The 20931-nt window shown below is 34.3% G+C and overlaps 2 protein-coding genes across 5 annotated transcripts in view; both read left to right on the top strand.

Moving 5' to 3' along the window:
• INTS2 (integrator complex subunit 2) overlaps nt 1-14179 on the top strand; it is a 57890-nt gene extending 43711 nt beyond the window's left edge. For 3 of the 4 annotated variants that reach the window (XM_057501279.1, XM_036911126.2, XM_036911127.2), the window contains 9 exons: nt 1348-1512; nt 2561-2762; nt 5577-5702; nt 8278-8476; nt 9905-10156; nt 10510-10617; nt 10751-10856; nt 11831-12007; nt 12115-14179. In XM_057501279.1, coding sequence (XP_057357262.1) covers nt 1348-1512; nt 2561-2762; nt 5577-5702; nt 8278-8476; nt 9905-10156; nt 10510-10617; nt 10751-10856; nt 11831-12007; nt 12115-12284 — 1505 coding nt within the window. In that variant the 3' untranslated portion in view covers nt 12285-14179. The remainder of the gene's footprint in view (nt 1-1347; nt 1513-2560; nt 2763-5576; nt 5703-8277; nt 8477-9904; nt 10157-10509; nt 10618-10750; nt 10857-11830; nt 12008-12114) is intronic. The other variant, XM_057501280.1, reaches the window with a different exon arrangement.
• A 142-nt stretch (nt 14180-14321) lies between these two features.
• BRIP1 (BRCA1 interacting helicase 1) overlaps nt 14322-20931 on the top strand; it is a 201871-nt gene continuing 195261 nt past the window's right edge. The window contains exons 1-4 of the mRNA XM_036911125.2: nt 14322-16158; nt 16537-16659; nt 17864-17975; nt 19570-19743. Coding sequence (XP_036767020.2) covers nt 16564-16659; nt 17864-17975; nt 19570-19743 — 382 coding nt within the window. The 5' untranslated portion in view covers nt 14322-16158; nt 16537-16563. The remainder of the gene's footprint in view (nt 16159-16536; nt 16660-17863; nt 17976-19569; nt 19744-20931) is intronic.

Genomic DNA, 20931 nt, shown 5'->3' with positions numbered 1-20931 from the left:
TTTCAAGGAGGAACATGAGGTCTTCTTTGGTCATTTTTTGTTAGATGTCTGCATTTATTTACTTATATCACTGATAATCTATTTCCCAAGAAATACTGTTATATTTGGCAACACTTGGCAGCTAACATGTTTTATTGAAGAGATTATGATTAATTTGATGTAGATTAATTTGTACTATGTAAGTAGTCATTTTTGTGACTGTTTTGGGATAGTCTTAACTATATGTGTACTTTTTTATTTAGGTATTTAAACTTTAAAGTAATACCACTTATGATTGTTACAGTATGTTTTCAAGCAGAATCTTTCTAGGAAAAGAAGCAGATCCTTAACTTTGCTGGGGTTAAATATGATTTAATCTAGTTGTATAATAAGGGGGTGGTTGGCTATAAAGTACTTTCACTAGGGCTAATACTGTTACTAGTACTCTTACAACTCTGGAGATGATGATGATAACAATATAGTAGCAAACAGTATTTATTAGGTATTTATGTACAACCACTTAGCATGGTGGTACTTCTTATAACTAGATAACTTTTATGGTATCATAATTTATTTTATCAGTTTAGAATACATAACAATAGTCATGAATAGTCAAATATGTTATAAGCAGAGGGTTAGAAACAAGAATTTGATTTAGTACAGGGAAAGTTTCCTATTCCTTTTGAGCTTCCTTAACCCCACTTGAAGGAAGACAAATGCACTCTTGTGGTTGTCATTAGTACGGCTTTGGTTGGCTGACATACTTAGCTGTGTGACTTGGGAATGTTAGTGAATGTCATGCAGCCTATTTCCTTACAGTAGAATGGAGACAATACTGCTTACCTTGTAGGAATGTTAGGGCAAAATGGCAATGTACATAAAAGTGTCTGAGATCTTTTAGGCACTCAAAGTGGGCAACTTTAATTTTACCCATTTATAGCAATGATTCTCAACTGGGTTGGATGAGAGGACATGTACTCCTGTAGAAGCTTCCCAGAATTTCTGAGTGAGGGCTTTTTCAGAACAATGTATAATCTCCTCCAAATGGACATTCTTTTCCCCTCTTTTTTCTTCCTCCCCTCTCAACTCTTGAACTACTTTTATGTCATACAACTTGTCCTGATGGGATACTTTTATGTTGGGATATGGTGGGAGAAAGCTGGAGTTACCAGATCACTTGGGGATCTATTATATAAGCATATTGCCTGGCTGAACTACAGAACAGATATTCTCAGACTGTAGTATGCATGCACAAGAAGCGCAGGTTCCTTTGGCTTGCTGAAAATTAAAGGGAGAGGGAAGAGAGGAGAGAGAAGATTTTGTTGTTTAGCAATAAGGAATCCAGTTGACTTCTTGTTAATTTTCAAGGATTGCATTCTGCTTTACTACGTCTCCTTGCAACTAACTACCCACATTTATGCATTGTGGATGATTGGATCTGTGAAGAAGAAATCACAGGGACTGATGCCCTGTTAAGGAGAATGCTCCTGACTAATAATGCCAAAAACCACTCCCCTAAACAACTCCAAGAAGGTACAGTAGATTGATACTCCTTTTGGCCCTTTAGTAGTACAAAGATATTTTAGGTTCACTGGAATCTTAAAATCATGCAGAATTTTTCTGGAGATATAACAATGTTTTGGTCAATTTAAGCAATTCTCTCTGAGTTAAGGAGTTTTAACCATTTCTTTCTGACATGCTTGTATCTGTTTCCTCATAGGTCCAATGTTATGTCACTGGACAGGTCATGTGGTTTTAGGAAGGCTCTAAATTGGTCAGAAATAAGTGCCATGGAATAGAGCAGTGTACTTGCTGTTAATGGATAATGTTCTAGACCAGCGCAGTCAAATAGAAATATGGGAGCTACACATATAATTTCAGACACTCTATATCCACATTAAAAAAGTAAAAACACAAAGTTACTTGTAATAATTACTTTATTTAACCCAATATATCTGTTATCGTTTTATCATGTAATCAACATTTTAAAAAAACTACTGATAAGATATTTTAATGTTTTTCCATACTAAGTGTTTGCAGACTGCTGGGTATTTTATCCTTAGAAGCTCATTTCATTTGTACTAGCTACATTCAAATGCTCAATGGTCAGATGTAGTTAGTGACCATTCTATTGAAGAGGCAGTTGTAGATACTTTTACTAACAGCAATCTGCTGGGTGCTTACAACCTATAAAGATATAAAAGGGAAAGGTATCAAGAAGTTTGAATTTTCCAATTGAATGCTACTGCCAAAAACAATACCTGGGGTATATTTTCATGTTTCAGTCAATTTTAAAAATCAGTCTGAATCACCAAGGAAATAACATTTATCTTTAGGTCATTAATGTGATTTTTAAGATGAGGTATTTTTGTTCTTTATGAAGTAACTACACTTAATGTGAATTTTTCATGGGGCCCTTATTTTAGGTATAGCCAAAACTATGGCTAGGATTGAAAATTTTACTTTTTTAAGGCAGCATTGTTTTCCTGATTTGCTTGGCATATAGTCTGATAGAGCAATGTTTCCTATTTGGTAAGCTGTATAGAATTTAGATTATAACTGCTAAGTTTTTCTTATTTAGCATTTTCAGCTGTCCCAGTAAGTCACACACAAGTGATGCAGATTCTAGAACACTTGACTCTACTCTCTGCCAGTGAACTTATACCATATGCAGAAGTATTAACATCCAATATGAACCAGTTGTTGAATTCAGGGGTTCCACGGCGAATTCTTCAAACAGTAAATAAACTGTGGATGGTTCTTAATACTGTGATGCCTAGAAGGTAATTTCAGTGTTTTGTTACATGTAACAGATAAATGTAAGCAGTGATTATATACAAAAACCTCAACTTAATGTAAAAAATTGTGTATTTGATAATATCTATCATTTCTGATAATATAAATCTGTTAATTGAAGAGTTGTTATAACTTTAAGGAAAACCATAAATTTTATCTTAAGGAACAGAGAGAAACCTTGGAATATTTCCAACTTGACCAAGTTCTGTAAAAGTGAGTTCTTATGTATAGTCATTGTGGCTAATTGTCCTTTAGGTCACCATTGTGTTGTGCATTGCATTGGTTCCAAATTTCACACATTAAAATCACCTGCAGAGCTTTTAATACTCTTGATCTCCAAGTTGTAACCCTGGCAATTAAGTCAGAATGCCTGTGGGTAGGAGTCAGGCAGTAGTTTTTTTTCTTGTTTTAAGGATTCTCTGGGCGATCTTAGTGTGCAGCCAAATTGTTATTTTGCCTTTAGTCAGATAGGTTTCTCCTGGTCCATAGATGGTATCAAAAATTGCTTGTCAGCTCTGAAAAACAATGTGAGCTAGATTTACCTGAGATTTTGATACAATAGGTCTGGAAATATTTATACTTAAAATTTTTATTTTTATTTTTATCAAATAAATAAAAACAGATAACTTAAGTAGTTAAATGACATATGTAAAAGGTCTGCCCATGCATTTCCATTTTAGACTATTGCTCCCCAGAGACAACTATTTTCAGCTCTTTTTTTCATTATGGCATTTCTGTCCCCCCATATATTTCAATAATACGCTTCTAATCACTATGATTTCCTGACTTTCCAATTTAGAAATTATCTTTTGACTTCCTACTATACAAGATGAAGATTTGACACTCTTACCTGCTTCCTCCCCTGTGAGTCCCTCTTCTCCCAACACATAATTTCCCTTCCATTTCTCCCAACACAGTTATAGCAAAGATTTTGGTTAAAGTAATATTCAGTGTGCATATTATTATGACTACATAAGTGTTATTTATAGTAGACCTATGCAATATCCTCTGATTACAATTTCTTTCTTATACAGCTGCCTTCCTCCACACCCCACCCACAATCCCTGAGTTAATACTCACCTCTTTTCCATTTGCTCAAATTTTTTTTTTTTGTATCGATAATGAATTCATCCCCAAACTCCATTATTGAGGGGGAAATTTACAGTTAGCTATAACACTTCAGGAATGTTATCAGTCACATTTTTTTCCTTGGCAACATTCCTTTCAGAGCTTTCCATCCTTATGTTTCCATCTGGGACATGGACAGTGGCCATCTTGGAACTGCTTTTGTTTCTCTTCTTTGTTACAGTTCATGTTTTTCTCTTTCTTGGTTTAGTTCCTCATTTAGTGAGTGGAACTCACACTCAAGTTGCTTCCCGAGAAAACGGGTGTTTGGTAAACTTACTTTGTTTTTAGACTTGCATGTGTGAAAAGATTTGTATTTTCCCTTCACATGTGATTGATATTTAGCCTAGGTGTAGAATTCCAGCTCATTTTTCCTTTTAGAAATTCGAAGGCTTCATTCTACTAAACAAATTGAGGTTCCCTTACTGCCGTTGAGTAATCGGATGGTATACCAATTCCCAATCCTTTGTATGTGACCATTGTTTTTTCTCTCTTAAAGGTAGTAGGTTTTTATCTTTCACTGCTTTCTGGAATTTCATCATGATATATTTTGATGTTGGTCTTTTTATATTCATAGTGCTGGCGCTTCGCCTTTTTTTAGTCTGGGACTAATGCCTTCATTTCTAAGATTTTGTTTTGTTTTGTTTTCTTTAATAATTACTTTCCTCATTTTCTATAATTTTTTTTTTGTAATTTGGATTTTACCCTCTTGGACTTATTCTGATTTTCTCCTCTATTTTTATATTTATCTTTGGCCTATACTTTCTGGATATTTCCTCAGTTTTATCTTCTGATCTTTCCTTAGAATTTAAAAAATTTCTGTTACATTAGTAATCTCTAAGAGCTCTTTCTTATCTGAATATCTTTAAATGCCTCTGTGTTTCATATATGAAATATTCTGTCCTGTAAGGATATTAATTATAGGTTAAAAATTTTTTTTCTTCTCATCCCTACATTCTCTGTTTCTTTGGAGTTCTTTTTTTTTCTGTTTGTATATTTTAATCTTTTTTGAAGTGGAAGTTTTCTTTAAATGTCCGATGACTCTTGGCTGTCCACACATATTTACGAATGGGCAAGCTCTGTGTGTGAGGTGAGGTTGGTGGACTCCAGGACTTCACTGTAAGAGATCAAGTACCCTCCATATTGGCACATCCCTCAGTAATTCTGATGTGCAGTGCCAGGTTAGTAATCACTTTTATAGTATATTGATGTCTGATCTTAGAGTGGCATCTCACTGCTAAATATAGAATAAAGACCTAATTTATGGGGCCACATACAGTTTCAAAGTGCTTTGGTAAGCATTATTTCATTTACAAGTATTCCTATTTTTACAGAAAAAGAGTTCAGAGAGGCTCAATGACTTACATAGACTCATACAGCAAGTATGGTATAACTGAGGTTTTAATTCAAATTTTATTTTATATGCCATGGTTATTTCATTTCAACTGTGAAGGTTTTTTAAACTGCTCTGTGTTTACTGTTTCATCTTCATTTTTAGAGACAGAATAATAGGTTAGATACCTATAGTTTCTAGTTTTTCCATTTTTTCCTGAATATATCTAAGATAGAAAGGACTGGATGGCTCAAAGTTTCATTGTAATTATATATATATATCTCATATGCATATATAATTAACATATAGCTGTTTTTTGAACATGTGATTATTTTCTCATCAGGCTGTGGGTAATGACAGTAAATGCACTTCAACCTTCAATAAAGTTTGTACGACAACAAAAGTATACTCAGAATGACCTGATGATAGATCCTCTTATTGTCCTAAGATGCGATCAGAGGGTACACAGGTGCGTGCAATTTGAGTTTCATTTTTATTACAGAGTTATACTTCGGAGAGTCCAAAGAAATTCAATTGAAATTTATATCTTAATATTCTTGCAGATAACTATCAGTGTGACCTGTGAGGTTTTTCTAGTTGTCTGTATTCATGAACTGTGTATTCAGTTTAATATTTAATACATGACTAATAAAACCCAGCCTTAAAGAAATGTCCTTCTTAGTTTTGACACCCCTCCATAATGGCCATTCTCTCAGACACAAGCAATAAAGAGTAATATTATTTCTACTAGCATTGTTAAAAAAGGATTTTTAAAAATCGGTCTGTTATGAGTCATTACATGCATTAAAACTGTGATCTTTTTGGCATCCTCAGTTGTGATGTTAGTTTCATTGATTTCACATTTGTCTATAATTCCTTGCCAGTTGCTGAACTTACTTGCTTTGAAGTGACTTCAAAAGGCAGAATTAATAATTTACATCATCAGTATTTGAATTTCTAGTTGCTGTGCTAAGTAATATCAAAGATACATAAGTTAAAGGGCCTGCCTTTAAGGTGATTATCACTTGCACAGGGAATAAGACAAATACATGAAAAATTAAATAATATGATCATATGCAGATGACTGGTATGCTAAATAAATGCTATAAAAAGTAGCATCCTCATTTTTAAGATTTTTGATTCATATTTTATTCTGTCATCCAGAAAGGCTGTACCAGTATACATTCCCATAGTAGTTAGTGTTCAATGTTGTATACTTTCCTTTTTGATAGGTGAAAATGGATTCTCATTTTAACTTAATTAGATTAAATATTTTAATATACTTATTAGCTACTGGTATTCTTTATATTTTAGCTTAATTTTGTATTGGAATGCTTATCTTTTTTGATTGAGAGTTCTTTACATAAGAAGGATTTCAGCTTTGTATGTGTTATTGCAGTTTTCTGATTATTATTCCATTGTTTTGCCCATTAATTTTGTTCATTTGTTAAATTCATTTTTTTAATCAAGTGATCATTCACAGGGTTTTTAAAAATATCAAACAATATAAAAAAGATACACATATATATAAAGTAATGATGTTTAGGATTTGCTTTGAACTAACCCAATGGGGGTGGTGGGGAAGTGGATGGGGATGATGAAATAAGACTGGCCATGTGTAGGTAATTGTTGAAGCTGGGTGATAAGCTCTTGGAGGTTCATTATAATATTCTCCATTTATGTATGTATGAAAGTTTTCACAATATACCTTAATAAGTGAATAAGTAAAAGATTAACAAGAAAAAGGTATACAGGGAAAAGTCTTACTCTCTCTCATTCCTACCATGCTGCCATTGCTATAGCAAAATTCCTCTTTGGACTCTTCCAACCAATCTCAGTTCCATCTTTAGAGGAAACTTTGTTGTCCTGTGGTGTGTATGTAGCTTTACTTTCTATGCATTAAAAATTTATAAGTAGAAATATTTACTTTTTTGCTTTGGTGGTTTTAAATAACAAAAGTAGTATTACATTGTAAACATTATTTTGTTCTCTTTTTTTAAACTTACTGTTCTCAACATGTTTTCCATGTTAGTATGCATGGAAATGTTTGCTCATATGTTTGCTGCATGGTATTCCATATCTAGATTGTAAGGCCTGTCTTCCTGAAACTCTGATTCAGAATGTCTAGAATGGAGCTTGGGATTTTTCTTTTTTTAAATATGACTCCAGGTGATTTTTATCTTCAGTTTTAGGAAGCATTGCCATAGTTTATTTAACCACCAACGTATTTTTTTGCCACTATAAAGATGTACATGTTTATTACAGAAAATTGGAACATTTTAGAAAAATCATTGCCATATTGGTGGACATTTAAGCTGTTCCCAGAGTTTCACAGTTATAAACAAAGCTGTATTGCCTATTTATTGTGCTAGTTCTCTCTGGTAGGCTGAGAAGAGGCCTTGTTAGATTTTTCTAAGGGATTGGCTTTTAAATTTTTAGTGGTTACTAATTTATCTTTTTGCTTTCTTTTTTATATTCGTTTCTTATATTCTTATCTCATTTAAATTTGACCTATGACAATCTTTGAGGAATGAGTAACTATATACATCTTATAGATAAGGAAATTGAGACTCAGTAAATAACTTACCAGTTCAAGTGATGAAGCATTCTTGGAATACAGAGCTGTCTTGATGTCTTGCTCCAGAGAAGAAATAGGAGTAGAAAGAATAAATATTCTGTTCTAGTCTCCTTCATCTTATCAATAACAGAATATTTCTCTTTGAGGACAGCTGCTTTACAGGTTCATATCTAAGAGATTTATTTGTATTGTGATTATTTGCAGAAAGGGGTGTCTTCTGTTTAGGGCACACATTATATTTGATTTTAGCTAAGATGAAATAGACAATATTATATGTAATTTTGAAATATGGAGGATAAGACATATATAGTAAACTTGTATTTTCAGAATGACTGTTTCAGTGGGAAAAGTGTTACTACTCTTTTCAGGTTCTTCAGTACTGTTCAGGATTGATAGATCATGTTCTGGCAAATTTATAAATTTAAGTTCTTTTTCATGTATTTTTCTTTTCTTCTTTCTGTGTTAGGTGCCCTCCACTGATGGATATTACTCTACACATGTTGAATGGATATCTTCTTGCATCCAAAGCCTATCTTAGTGCTCATCTGAAGGAAACAGCAGAGCAAGATAGGCCTTCCCAGAATAATACAATAGGTTTAATTGGACAAAATGATGGCCCAGAAGTTACCAGAGAAGAATTGAAAAATGCATTACTCGCTGCTCAGGTAGTAAAGTAAAATTTAGTCAAAAAGGGCAAGGGCTTCCTTTCTTAATATAGCCAGTTAAATGGATGGCGTATTATGCCCTCTATGTACAATGGTGACATATTTTGCATTCCTTTTATTACAGAATGTATTACAATGGTTTTACCTTTGCTTCTGAATATGAGATGGACTATATTACTAAAACCAGGAATAATCTTCATGATAGTAATTTAATAGCCATTTAAATAAGATGTATATTTTAACAAAAAGACTTTTGTTCCTTAAAATCAAATGGTGGAGACTAACACAACAAGCAGTACACACACACACATGCACACACACATATGTGTATATATAGATAGGCATACCTTGTTGACATTGTAAGGTTTACTTCCAGACCACTGCTATAAAGCAGATATCACAATAGAGTGAGTCACATGATGTTTTTGATTTCTCAGTGCCTATAAAAGTTTTTGTTTATACTGTACACTAGTCTGTTAAGTGTGCAATTGCATTACATCTAGAAAACAATGCACATGCCTTAATTAAAATATACCTAATTGCTAAAAATGCTATCGTCTGGGCTTTCAGCAAATCATAATCAGTGATCACAGATCACAATAACAAATAAAATAACAATTAAAAAGTTTGAAACATTTTTGCAGTCATTACTAAAATGTGACACAGACACGAAGTGAGCAACTGCTGTTGGGAAAATAGCACAAATAGACTTGCTCAATGCATCATTGCCACAAACCTTCCACTTAAAAAACACCATATTTGTGACATGCAATAAAGTGAAGCACAATAAAATGAGGTATGCCTGTAATAAGATGGTGCAGTAATAAATACTATGATGGCATAAGCAGTTCAATTTTATATTTAGAAAAGTTTTATAATACTGTAGAATTTTAGTGAAGCCTGAAGTAGTCAATTTTGAATAAAGAAGGAGATGTGTGATGGCTAAATTAGTTGGTGGCCAGGTATGAACAGAGGGCAATGGAGGGTAGGATCCTGGGAGAAGTAGGAATTTAAGAGGAAGGAAAGGAGATTCTGGTAGAACTCATATTTTGCCTAGGGCATACTTTGGATGTCACTGAATCAGGATAGTCTTGTAGATGTCCTTAAACTGTAGAGTCCATGGATCTGCCTTAGAGATATGTGACCATGCTGGAATTATGCAATACGTGTGTTTACGTATGTTAATTTTTATAGGGAGAAAGTATATAATTTTCTTCAGATTCTTGAAAGGATTCATGACCCTAAAAAACATGAGAACCACTGCTCTATAGATTGTTCATTCGTTGCTCTTTAAAGTACCCCTTTTTTTGTTTGTTTTGTTTTTAACCATTTTATTTTACCATTTCAGTTCATGGAAAAACAAAATCAGATTTGTTTTTCAAACTTCTGAGAAACTTCTTAAATTCACTCTTTTTTATTTGCTTGTAGGATAGTGCAGCTGTCCAGATTCTCTTGGAGATTTGCTTACCTACTGAAGAGGAGAAATCCAAGGGTGTCAATACAGACAGCATGCTAAGGAACGTTCAAAGTGTTATCACAACTAGTGCTCCAAATAAGGGAATGGAGGAAGGGGAAGACAGTTTGCTCTGTAATCTTCGAGAAGTTCAGTGCCTTATCTGTTGTCTGTTGCACCAAATGTACATTGCAGATCCCAACATTGCTAAGCTTGTTCACTTTCAGGTCTGTTTTCAAAGAGCCATGCTTTATGATTGAATTTTATTTTTGGGGGAGCCTTGAATATTAAATTAATAGGAATCATTTAGAAACTGGAGATCACACAAATGATCATAGTCCTTTGCAATATGGGGAAAAATCCAGATTTTTTAGAATTCATTTCAGCCTAATGAAGTGTTCTGATAATTTATGTCTATCCTAGTGCATCAGAAAGGTGAAATGCCAGGGTACATGTAGGGCACTCTAGCATTCCCACACACTTTTACCTAAATGGGAAGTAGAACTTTCCCTTTATGTGTTTTATCTGTATTTAACTTGTATTTTATTTTTTACTTTTCCCCTCTTTCTTCTTGAGGTAGGGTTATCCATGTGAACTTTTACCTCTAACGGTTGCAGGCATTCCATCTATGCATATTTGTCTGGATTTCATACCTGAGCTTATTGCACAGCCAGAACTTGAAAAACAGGTAATGAGCATTTTGGAGCTTTAGGAAAATTTGTATTTCCCTCCAGTCTTCCTACTTATATAAAACATTTTACAATTTTTAATACTCTAAGATGTTTTTCAGGGACATGTAATATTTGGATTTTGTATTGCAGATATTTGCTATCCAGTTGCTTTCTCATTTGTGTATCCAGTATTCATTACCGAAGTCACTCAGTGTGGCTCGCTTAGCTGTCAATGTCATGGGAACTTTGCTAACAGGTATGTAGCCAACCTATAGCAATCACAAAAACTTACAACATAAAATAGTACATCTCCTTTCTGAATTTAGCAAAATAGTGTTTTCTGTGTCACTAATAGTTTATACCATCTTTTGAATTATTATTCTTTTGGAAATTTTCCTATTACAAATGTGATGTATAGAGTGGAGAGGATGAATAGTTAGGCAAATTGTATCTTTTTTGTGAATGACTATATATAGATTTATAGTAAATAAAATAAGTTTTTCCCATTTTATAAATGGAAATCAAATCTACTTTCTGAATGCAATTATATCATAGAAAACAAGTTTCAATTTACTATAAATGGTTAGAGTTGCAGAAAAATATAATCATTTGAATAAGAAATAAATTTATCAGTGGTTTTTCCTTAAGTTCTAAAACATACCCTAATATTTTAACCACCTACTGATTACTGATTTGTCAATTAAAATGATATGAGAGATTTGTACCACAGTTCAGTCTTTCAAAGTTATGGCTTAATCTCATATTCTTTCTCAGTGTGGCCATAATACTCGATTCATTTTTCTTTCCACTGTATTCACTTCATGTTATAATTATTTGTAGTCGTTGAGCTTAACCTACCTGAGTTCAGTCCCAGTTCCACCACTAACCAGCTGTATGGCCTTGAACGGTTTCTTAATCTAAGGTTTATTTAAGAGTTTTCTCATATGTTAGTTGGTAACATAAGAGTAAGAGTACTTTCCTCATTCATAAGATTGTGAGAATTTTAAGGAAATAATGCTTGTAAAGCACTTATCACAGTGCTTGGGAATAAGAATTTATATGTTTGAATACTGGGTGACTATGAGATTGTGAAGTATGGGGTTCAGCCGAGTCTTAGTGAACTTAGTATCCACCGTCTAGGGCATGGTGCTTATTAGCACACTGTGTAAGACCATGTATGTTGAATTTATATCTGTAAGTTAAAGGTTCTGTTTCATTTCTTTCTAACAGTTTTAACACAGGCTAAACGATATGCTTTTTTCATGCCAACTCTGCCAAGTTTGGTCTCTTTTTGCCGAGCATTTCCTCCACTGTATGAGGATATTATGTCTTTGCTGATCCAAATAGGGCAAGTCTGTGCCTCTGATGTTGCCACTCAGACAAGAGACATTGATCCAATTATTACACGTAAGTAGCAACTTATTTTCAAGAGTTGTTTTAATATTTCAGGCAAAACGGCCAAAAGCCTTTCCAGATTTTGTGCTTTAACTTATTTTTTGCCCTTACCTTTTTAGGTCTTCAACAAATAAAGGAGAAACCAAGTGGATGGTCTGGGATCTGTAAAGATCCATCTTATAAAAATGGATCCAGGGACATTGGAAGCATGGATCCTGATGTACAGCTCTGTCATTGTATTGAAAGCACAATAATTGAAATAATAAACATGAGTGTTAGTGGAATTTAAAAAAAAAGACTTAAAATAACGAAGCTGTTTGCTGCATATATCCAACACGAATCTGCATCTTATAACGACTCTAAACTGAATGGGAACAGTAATGTCTTGGAATCTCTAAGATGATTTAATTCAACATGAATACAATTTAGAACTCTTTTGAGAATTATGCTTGCTTGTATTTGATTGGCAGTCCTTCGGATCACTTTGCTGGTATGTTTATATTGTAGCAGCCAAGCTTTTTTTTTACCCCTCTTGGGAGCACATTTAAGACACTCATTGCTGGAAAGTGAATTTGGCCTTGTATTTAGTTTTTGGAGTGAAGAGAAACTGTCATGCCTTCAATTTAATTTCTTATAAAAATGAGTCTGTGGGAAACCCTACTGTTGATTTAAACTTTCAGCCAGTAACAATATGACAATGATGAGAGGGAGAAAAAGGGAAAGGGAGAAATCAGGAAAAATCAGGAGTTTAAATACCCAAATAGAAATCTCTAAAGCTTGCTATGCAAGTAATAGTAATGCAAGATGGAATTCCAGTTCTCAAGAAACAGTATAGAGAAGGCTTTTAAAAAGGCAGATAGCTGTTTGTAAATGATTTTCATGGAATTTCAGATGAGAATTTTAAGATTTTACATATTTGCTTCAATTTTTACTAATGTATGAAGCCATATGTTTAAAGAGATACTTGAATAATTTGGAATTTTAACATACTGGTTTAAAAGTGTTTACAGAAATATCTTTGTGCAGAGAAGGACCAAAAGGAGGTCTTAGTTTTTTTTAAATTTATTTTTATAATGCTTTACTAACTTATCTAATGGTCAGGGGGGAAATACATTGGTATCTTACTGAAGTTTAGAGCAATAAAACTCACTGGATTAAAGAGCTCTTGGTTTGTCAGGATTATGATTCATATATCATAATTTTGTAAGATCTTTGAGTAAGAAAATATATATAGTGTTTGGACCTCAGGAAAAATTAAAAAGCATAAAATCCCATGTTGCTGAAGGATCTTTCAGTCCTCTGTTAGTAACTTTCATTGATTAAGTAGATGCATTCAGGTAACCCATAATCCTCTTTTTTTCCCCTTAATTAAGTATTCAATATAGAAGGTACTTCTCTGCTTTCTGAGATACACCTGAGTGACACTGTCCCTCCAATCTTCCCCCTCACACACTCGAAACAGACCTCTTCGTTTGTTAAAGAAATTGGGCAGGCTAGTAAGGAAGTGTAACTTGTAAGAAAATAAACTTAACTTCAGCCTTTTCACTAGCATATAGGCATATCTCATTTTCTTCCTTTGTAAATTGGGATTACTACTGGCCCTACCTCATTAAGGGTATTATATAAGAACCAATCTGTGTAGTTGTTTTAATTCATGAAGTGCAAAGAATCACAGATAGAATATTTATAACTTTATTAGATACTTAATGTTCAATTAAGTAATTTTGATGTGAAGAATAAGAGCATAACTTTAAAGAAATACCATAAGAATTTTCATATTTTTAAACACGGCAGTTTTACAGTCTTTTAAGATTAAATACAACTGCTGTTTTAGTTTGTTTTTTTTTAACTGAGGCTTAGGAATATTCTGTATGAGTAGATCATCTCTAGGAGTTCAGAAAAGGTTGAAATACGTTTTCTCACTAAATGCAGTGCACATTTCCTGGATCAATTTTCAAAACCTGTTCAAAACCTGCTGTGTTAAAATTAAAACATAGGCTGTTTCTCATCAAATTTGTTGATGATATAAATAAAATGTATAAATATATTAGTAAATGTTAATATTCATGTATTTTAAGTTAAGGTTATAAAATTTGTCATAATGTGATTTTTTTTATTAAAGTGAAAATGTGTGCAACTATTTTAAATATTGGTTTATAAACATACATATCTTTATCAAATGGACTTCAAATTTTTTGTGTCTCATTTCACTAATGTTAACCTGAAAGGAACAGAACATTTCAAAGGACTGGAATCCAGAACTGTCTGGTTTCAGAGCCTATGTGTATTTCTGTTATGCCATATACATCAAATGACAATACAACGTTAGAGTCAGTTGAGAGCCTTTTAGGAGAGGAAAATCATAGGATCAGTTAAAAGATTTGATACATAAGACATGTAAAAGCAGAATAACAATTTAAAGGTATATCAAAGGATTTATTTTTGTAAATTATCCTTCACTCTTAACAGTAAATTACCCATGTACTTTTTTATACTTTCCCTTCAGTTTTGTTTATGCATAGGCATTTTCACATAACAGAATTCATAATACCTCGTTTGGAGTGTCCTTTTTTTCATTGAACTTAGTGGAATTTTTTTTGCAACTTGTTTAGTTTTTATAATTATTGGCTTTGTAACGATTGAATTGTATACATAATCTCATTACGAGATTGGGAACTTTATGATTTTTTTCAGTATTATAGTAGGCACTGTTAGCAAACGAGGTATTATTTACTTTTTCTTTTAAATGACTTAGGATAAATTTCTAAGCCTGAGATTACTAAATTAAAATGTAGAATTTATTTCTATGACTAAGTTTTGTCATTTTGGGGCGTTGTAAAACTGAAAGGCAAACGGAAGGAACAACTCGCCTCCTGCTGCTCCCCCGTGCAGTAAACCTTTTCCCAAACTAGTTTCTCGAATTTGAGAAATTTCCTCAGGTTTGGTTTTTTGGGACAATGATAATCGAACCACGTTTAGGCTATACAGGATTTTTTTTTTTTAATAAGAATTTGGCGAGATCATGATTAACTTTCTTTGAGAATATCGAAGTGTACTTTCCTGGCAAAGAAGAATAAACGGGTCTTAGGAGGGCTAGAAGGCTGACAAGCTTCAATGGAGTGATTTGGAGCTGGAGAACTCGAGAACGTTTCCGTGGTTGAATTTGGTCTCGGAAAGCCTTGATTGTTGTGGGATCCTGTAGCCATTTGTCTTCGAACCTTTTCGCCTAATTTGGCTCAAGAGTCGCAGTTACCGCTTCTGCTTTTTCGATACCTTTGGCTGTTGTAAAGTTCAGTAATTTGAATTGAATGGCACTGATTGCTCAGATAAGAACTCGGCAAGGCTGACAGGTGTCTCCTCTCCGTTGGTCTACAGAGCTTAAGAATGAGAGTTCGCGTTCCCAAAGAAACTGATGCACGGGTTAAATCACCAGTTTCAAAGTCTAACGGAGAAGACTTTTTGAGGCTCTGGGATTTGCCCGAGTCCTCCTCCGGGCTCTCGCCTTCCGGTGCCGCCAATTATCTTGGGTCTGTTCTCATTGCTGAGGCTCCCCCTAACCTCGCTCCGGGATTGGTCGCTGGAGTTCTGCTCTGGCGGGTGATTGGTTGGCTGACCGCGCCCGGCGATTGGGCGCCAGGAGTCGAGGGGTGGGAGGCGGGAATTCGTCCGGGAGAGCGCTAGGGAGTAGACGTGGTGGGAGCTGGGAAGACAAGAGGTTCCGCGGCCCGAGTCGGCGAGCCGGCCCAGGGAGCAGAGCCCCCGGGAGGAGGAGCGAGGGGCTCGTGACCTTTCTTCTTTGCCAGGGCTCCGCCGTATTTGCACCAGGTTCCTTTTCAACGGTGACCCGGAGCGCTGTCAGCGTTGCTTCAGTTTTCCTCCGGACTGCAAGCCTTGTCCTGCGGCGAGGGCGCGAAGCCTGCCAGGAGGGTGCCTTCCTTCGCCCACCCGCCTGGGTCACAGGGCGGGGATCGCTGGCTGCGGGAGGAGGCGTGTGGGGAAGAAAACCCGGGGAGAAGGGAGCCTGCCCTCACCTCCTGGGAGCAGAGGCCTGTTATCAGCCCGCGGCCCCGCCTTAACTGTTGGCGACCCGGCGCGAAGGCGGGAGGTAGTTCGGTTTTTTTGTCCTTTATGCACTGTTTGAGGGGAAGCCACCCCATTTTGAGGTGCGTGTTCAAACAACTGGGGCGAGGGACGGATTGCCTTCCAGGTTCTATCCGAGTAACTAGGCCAGCACTGAGTTGTTGGTTTAGATGAAAGAATTAGATTATGCCAAATCTCATTCTCAGCGTTTCACAGGATCACAAAATATTGGAACTGGAAAATACCTTAGAATAGTGGTTCTTATATTGGTAGCTAAGGTTAAGGTTATTATTGGCTTCATAATGCATTGAAGTGCTATTTTAACCATCTCTCCATCCTCTGATTGAATTTACCATTTTTGCCCCCAACTGTTGCAAATAATTCTTCAGGTGATGACAGTGTTGGGTATCTGGTTTTCTTTGAAAGCATTGTTTCAGTGTTGATTTTCATTACTGTTGCAGTTAAGAATCTGAAGTAAACAAGAAGGCATGATGTCTTCAGTGTGGTCTGAATATACAATTGGTGGGGTGAAGATCAATTTTCCTTGTAAAGCTTATCCATCACAGCTTGCTATGATGAATTCTGTAAGTATTTTTCAGCAGTTATTTTAAATGTTTATTAAGATCCAGATACTTATAATACATAACATGCATTGAATCTGTGTCTGCATTCATCTTCTGAGAGTACATGGATTGAAAAAATTTGCTGGGTTCATTGAAGAACAAACTAACTTGAAAAAAATAATACTGATCACTGCTAAACTGTATGTCCGTGGTTGGAAGGCAAAGAACAATCTGAGAAATGTTGCCAATACATTTGAAACTTTATTTACAGAATTACCTCCTTCTACAGAGTATTTACTGTCTTCTACATAATACTATATTTCTCACCATAATTTTTGGAGATATTTCTGTCATGTGGAAAATTAATATACAAACTTGAGTAAATTAACTTTCCAGCTTTGTTAAATCTTAATATTTTGGCATATTTATTTTATACCTTATTTACAAGTAACAAGATTGCTAAAATCCTGAATTTGTTCTTTTTCTTTCCTAGCCATGTTTTTATACACAAACTTGCATAAATGTGTATCTGTAAAAAATGTAGAATATTACTTTACATATTTTAAAACTTTGTACAATGATATATTTTACCTACCTTTCTGCAGAGCTTGATTTTTTTTTTCTTAACATTTTTAAGACAGCCTTGTTGGTTGCTAATCTATCTTAATTGCTGTATAGTATTCCATTATGTGACTATACAATGATTTTTTTTTTGTCCCATTTCCTTTTGATAGACATTTAGGTTCACATTCTTTTTCAATTATAAGCTATGCTGCCATGAACTTTCTAATATATGTTTCCTTGTGTTCATGTGTGAAAGGTTTTGGGTATATACATAGGACTGGATTGGCTGGAGTTGGGTTCAACTTTACTGGAAATTGTTAATTTCTGTGCAAAGTGGTATAAAAATTTACAATCCCACTAGCAGTATTATTCCTCATTAAGCTTTCATCAAAGGTACTGTGTAGTCTAGTTTTATAGAAGATGGTGCTTGCATAATTCAGGCACAAATTGCTTTTTTCATTTCTTTTGTACTTGATGTACTTTTAAGTCCAACATAATTTTAGGGAGCAGAATAAAGTCTATATTTGATTAAGTACTAGTTCCCCCTTCTGCTATTGCTATGTTCCCTGAAGTACAACCTTACCTCTCATTGTTGTATTTGTACTTCTCAGGGAGAGACCCTATGAAGTAAATTGATTTTTTGTTGTTTTTGTGTCCATAGATTGTGAGAGGATTAAACAGTAAGCAACATTGTTTGTTGGAGAGCCCTACAGGAAGTGGGAAAAGCTTAGCTTTACTTTGTTCAACTTTAGCATGGCAACAATCTCTCAGTGGTAAGTAATTAGTTGATTCTTCAGGTTGCTCACTGGGACCTGAAAAAAATACAAAGCACATTTTATCCAGAATAATTCAACCATGTTCTAGCTTCTTTAAACTATTCTCTTTAAAGATGTTTATAATAAGTTACTTCTATTTTTGGAGTTTCAATATAGCAGAATATATTCAGTCAATCCTAAAACAATTTTAAACATAATGAAGTCCTTTATTTGATGATTCAGAGTATACCTAAGAATCTTGGAATTTTAGGGTTATCATTATGAATAACTGATAATTTGTATATAAAAGATGCAAGAAATGGGGCTGTCATCTGATGCATGTTTATAACATATATGCATAATTGAATAATTGCTTTTTTTGAAGAAAAAAATTTTTAAATAAATTCTTTAATATATTTGCTTATCTGTCCCTTCCTTATAATATTAAAACTATATGCACTATATAAAGAAAACATTCTAGTTGATCTTTCTACCTTTTGGATGCCAGATAAGCAGAAGTTTTGTTTTCACCAACTTTTATATATATTGTTTTATGATCTATATTATTTCCCATTACTTTTACTTTATTTGCTAACAAATGCCTAGTTACATTTACTTTTATGAAGGACTATCTAGATAGCTTTCACTGAAAATAGTAGTAGAATTTAAAGTTAGCGATGAGTGTGTGCATATGTATGTGTATATGTATGTATATATATGTATGTTTTTTAAAAAGGAATGTTTGTGCTACTAATTAGACCATTAAAAATAAACGGTAAGTATTTTATAACTTTTGGCTGTCCATTTTGTTAGTCTTTGAAAAAAATGAAATTATCTTTGATAACTTAAAATTTTAATGGGAGACTCTAGAAAGTAGAATTAGTAGATTTATATAAAACAGGTGGGAAAGTAATGTGCTATTTATAGAAAATAGTGTGCTATTTATAGCATATTTTTAGTATCTGCAAATTGCATATTTATACATACAGGCACACAATGTAGACCTATTACAATTATGTATTATATTTCAGTATTAAAAATTACCCATTTCACTTGGTTTTGAATATTGACCTTAAAATGCGTTTGGCACATGTATCTGAATTGATATATCATGAAACATGTTTCTATTTGGAATAGAAGTATAATGTGGGAATGATTTAACCCTAATGTGTTTCTGATATTATTTACTATATTGAACTTTCAAATTTTTCAATTAGGGAAATAGCAGTCACTAAGAATATACTTTAGGTCTTTATTTAATCCTCCCTGCTTGATATTTTAATAACTCTCAATATAAATGAATACTTGAGTGGTTGTGCTTTTATTATGTTATTAATCTCTTACTAGATTTTTGTATATTATGTAAATTGATGGTAACTTCTCTGTAAATGTTTCTGGCATAAGTGTTTCTCTACTGTCCTAATTTGATGTTGCAGGTAGTGTAACCACCTTGCCCAGATCTTCCAGGTGCTTCCTGGTTTTAGGGCTGAAAATCATCCTGGGAAACTCCCTAATGCTGGGCAAACTGGGGTGGTTACTCACTTAAGCGGCAGAGGAAGATTAATGATTTTTTAATTAGAAATATTATAAATAGAGGTTCTTTCATTTTTAGGGAAACAAGTGGATGAAAGTTTAAGTAAAAAAGCTGAAGTACCATTGTCATGCTGTTGTACATGCCATTCAAAGAATTTTGCAAACGATGACATGAACCAAGGAACTTCACATCATTTCAACAGTCCAAGTATACCACCTTCTGAAAGAAGTGGCACTTCGTCAACTTGTCATGGTAGTTTATATTTTGCCTGGGTTTGTTGGTATCTGTAATGGGAACCTTAATTATTGCTGGGACCTAATTTATAAAATTTAGTTAGCATAACTGATTATGTATCTCCACCTAATTTCTCTAGAATTATTTTTAGATAACACACTGGTCAGAAATCCTTGATTGTTTTACTTGTGGCTTGGATTTTAATTTATTCAGATACTTTGCTAGCTTAAATTACTTTTTTGAAGAAGGCAAGGCAAAATGAATGATATTCAGAAATCAATGTTATTTGTAGGCGGTATGTTAGAATTTTATAAAGCATATTAATTTCTATTGTAAGACAAAACTCTAATTAGCCTGATTCATTCTTCGCAAGTTTGCCTGAATTTCTGAGGCCAGTGTCCTACATGAGGATCAGGTATGTTTTAAGTATGATCCTTAAGTAGGTCTTATTTATTTAAGAGAAGTATATTAATGATAACAAGATGATTAATTTAAAAATATTTCTTTGGCTTTGACTGTATTGAAAGGATTAACCATTATTTGCCTAAGCCAGAAACCTAGGAGACATCCTATACACTTTGCTATTCCTTGTTCCTCCATGTAAATTATCTCCTTTGATATCTCCCTAGTCCAAACTACCATTTCTTGTTTAGAGGATGCATTAATTTCTTTTCCTGCTTTCACTCATGCCGTTCCTTAACTAATCACTGGCAGGGAGAAAAGAGGTTGTCATGATTAAGTCTAAACAGTATTTACTTCCTAAAATCAAGGATAGAGTCATCTCTCTCTAAAGCACATGACTGGGTGTGGAAGAGGGTAGCTGCGTAAACTAAAGGGTGATTCTGTTAGGGATGAGGAAGACATGTTGAATAGATGCTGGAGAGGGGACTAATAGTGTTGTCTGTGCTGTTTTGGCCCTTAGCCCTTTTGGCTTCCATTCCTTCAAAGGGTCATGCTTTCTCCTGCCTTAGAGCCTTTGCTTGTGTTAGAGTGTCCCTTCTGAGGAAAGGTCCATCTTAAACTTGTTATCCTGCTCTTCCTCTAGTCTCAGCTTAAATGACACTTCCTAGAGGGAGCCATACTGACCTTTCCATCAGACTAGATATAGTTTCTCTATTACATTCTGTCATCTCACTGTGCTCTTCATCATCACACTTGTCACAGTTTGTATTATGTGTCTGTGTGCATCTTTTACTAAGTTCTGCA

This window comes from Manis pentadactyla, chromosome 4, assembly GCF_030020395.1.
Source record: "Manis pentadactyla isolate mManPen7 chromosome 4, mManPen7.hap1, whole genome shotgun sequence".
NCBI lineage: Eukaryota > Metazoa > Chordata > Mammalia > Pholidota > Manidae > Manis > Manis pentadactyla.
The sequence above is the reverse complement of the archived record's forward strand: the minus strand, read 5'-3'. Positions and strand labels throughout refer to the sequence as shown.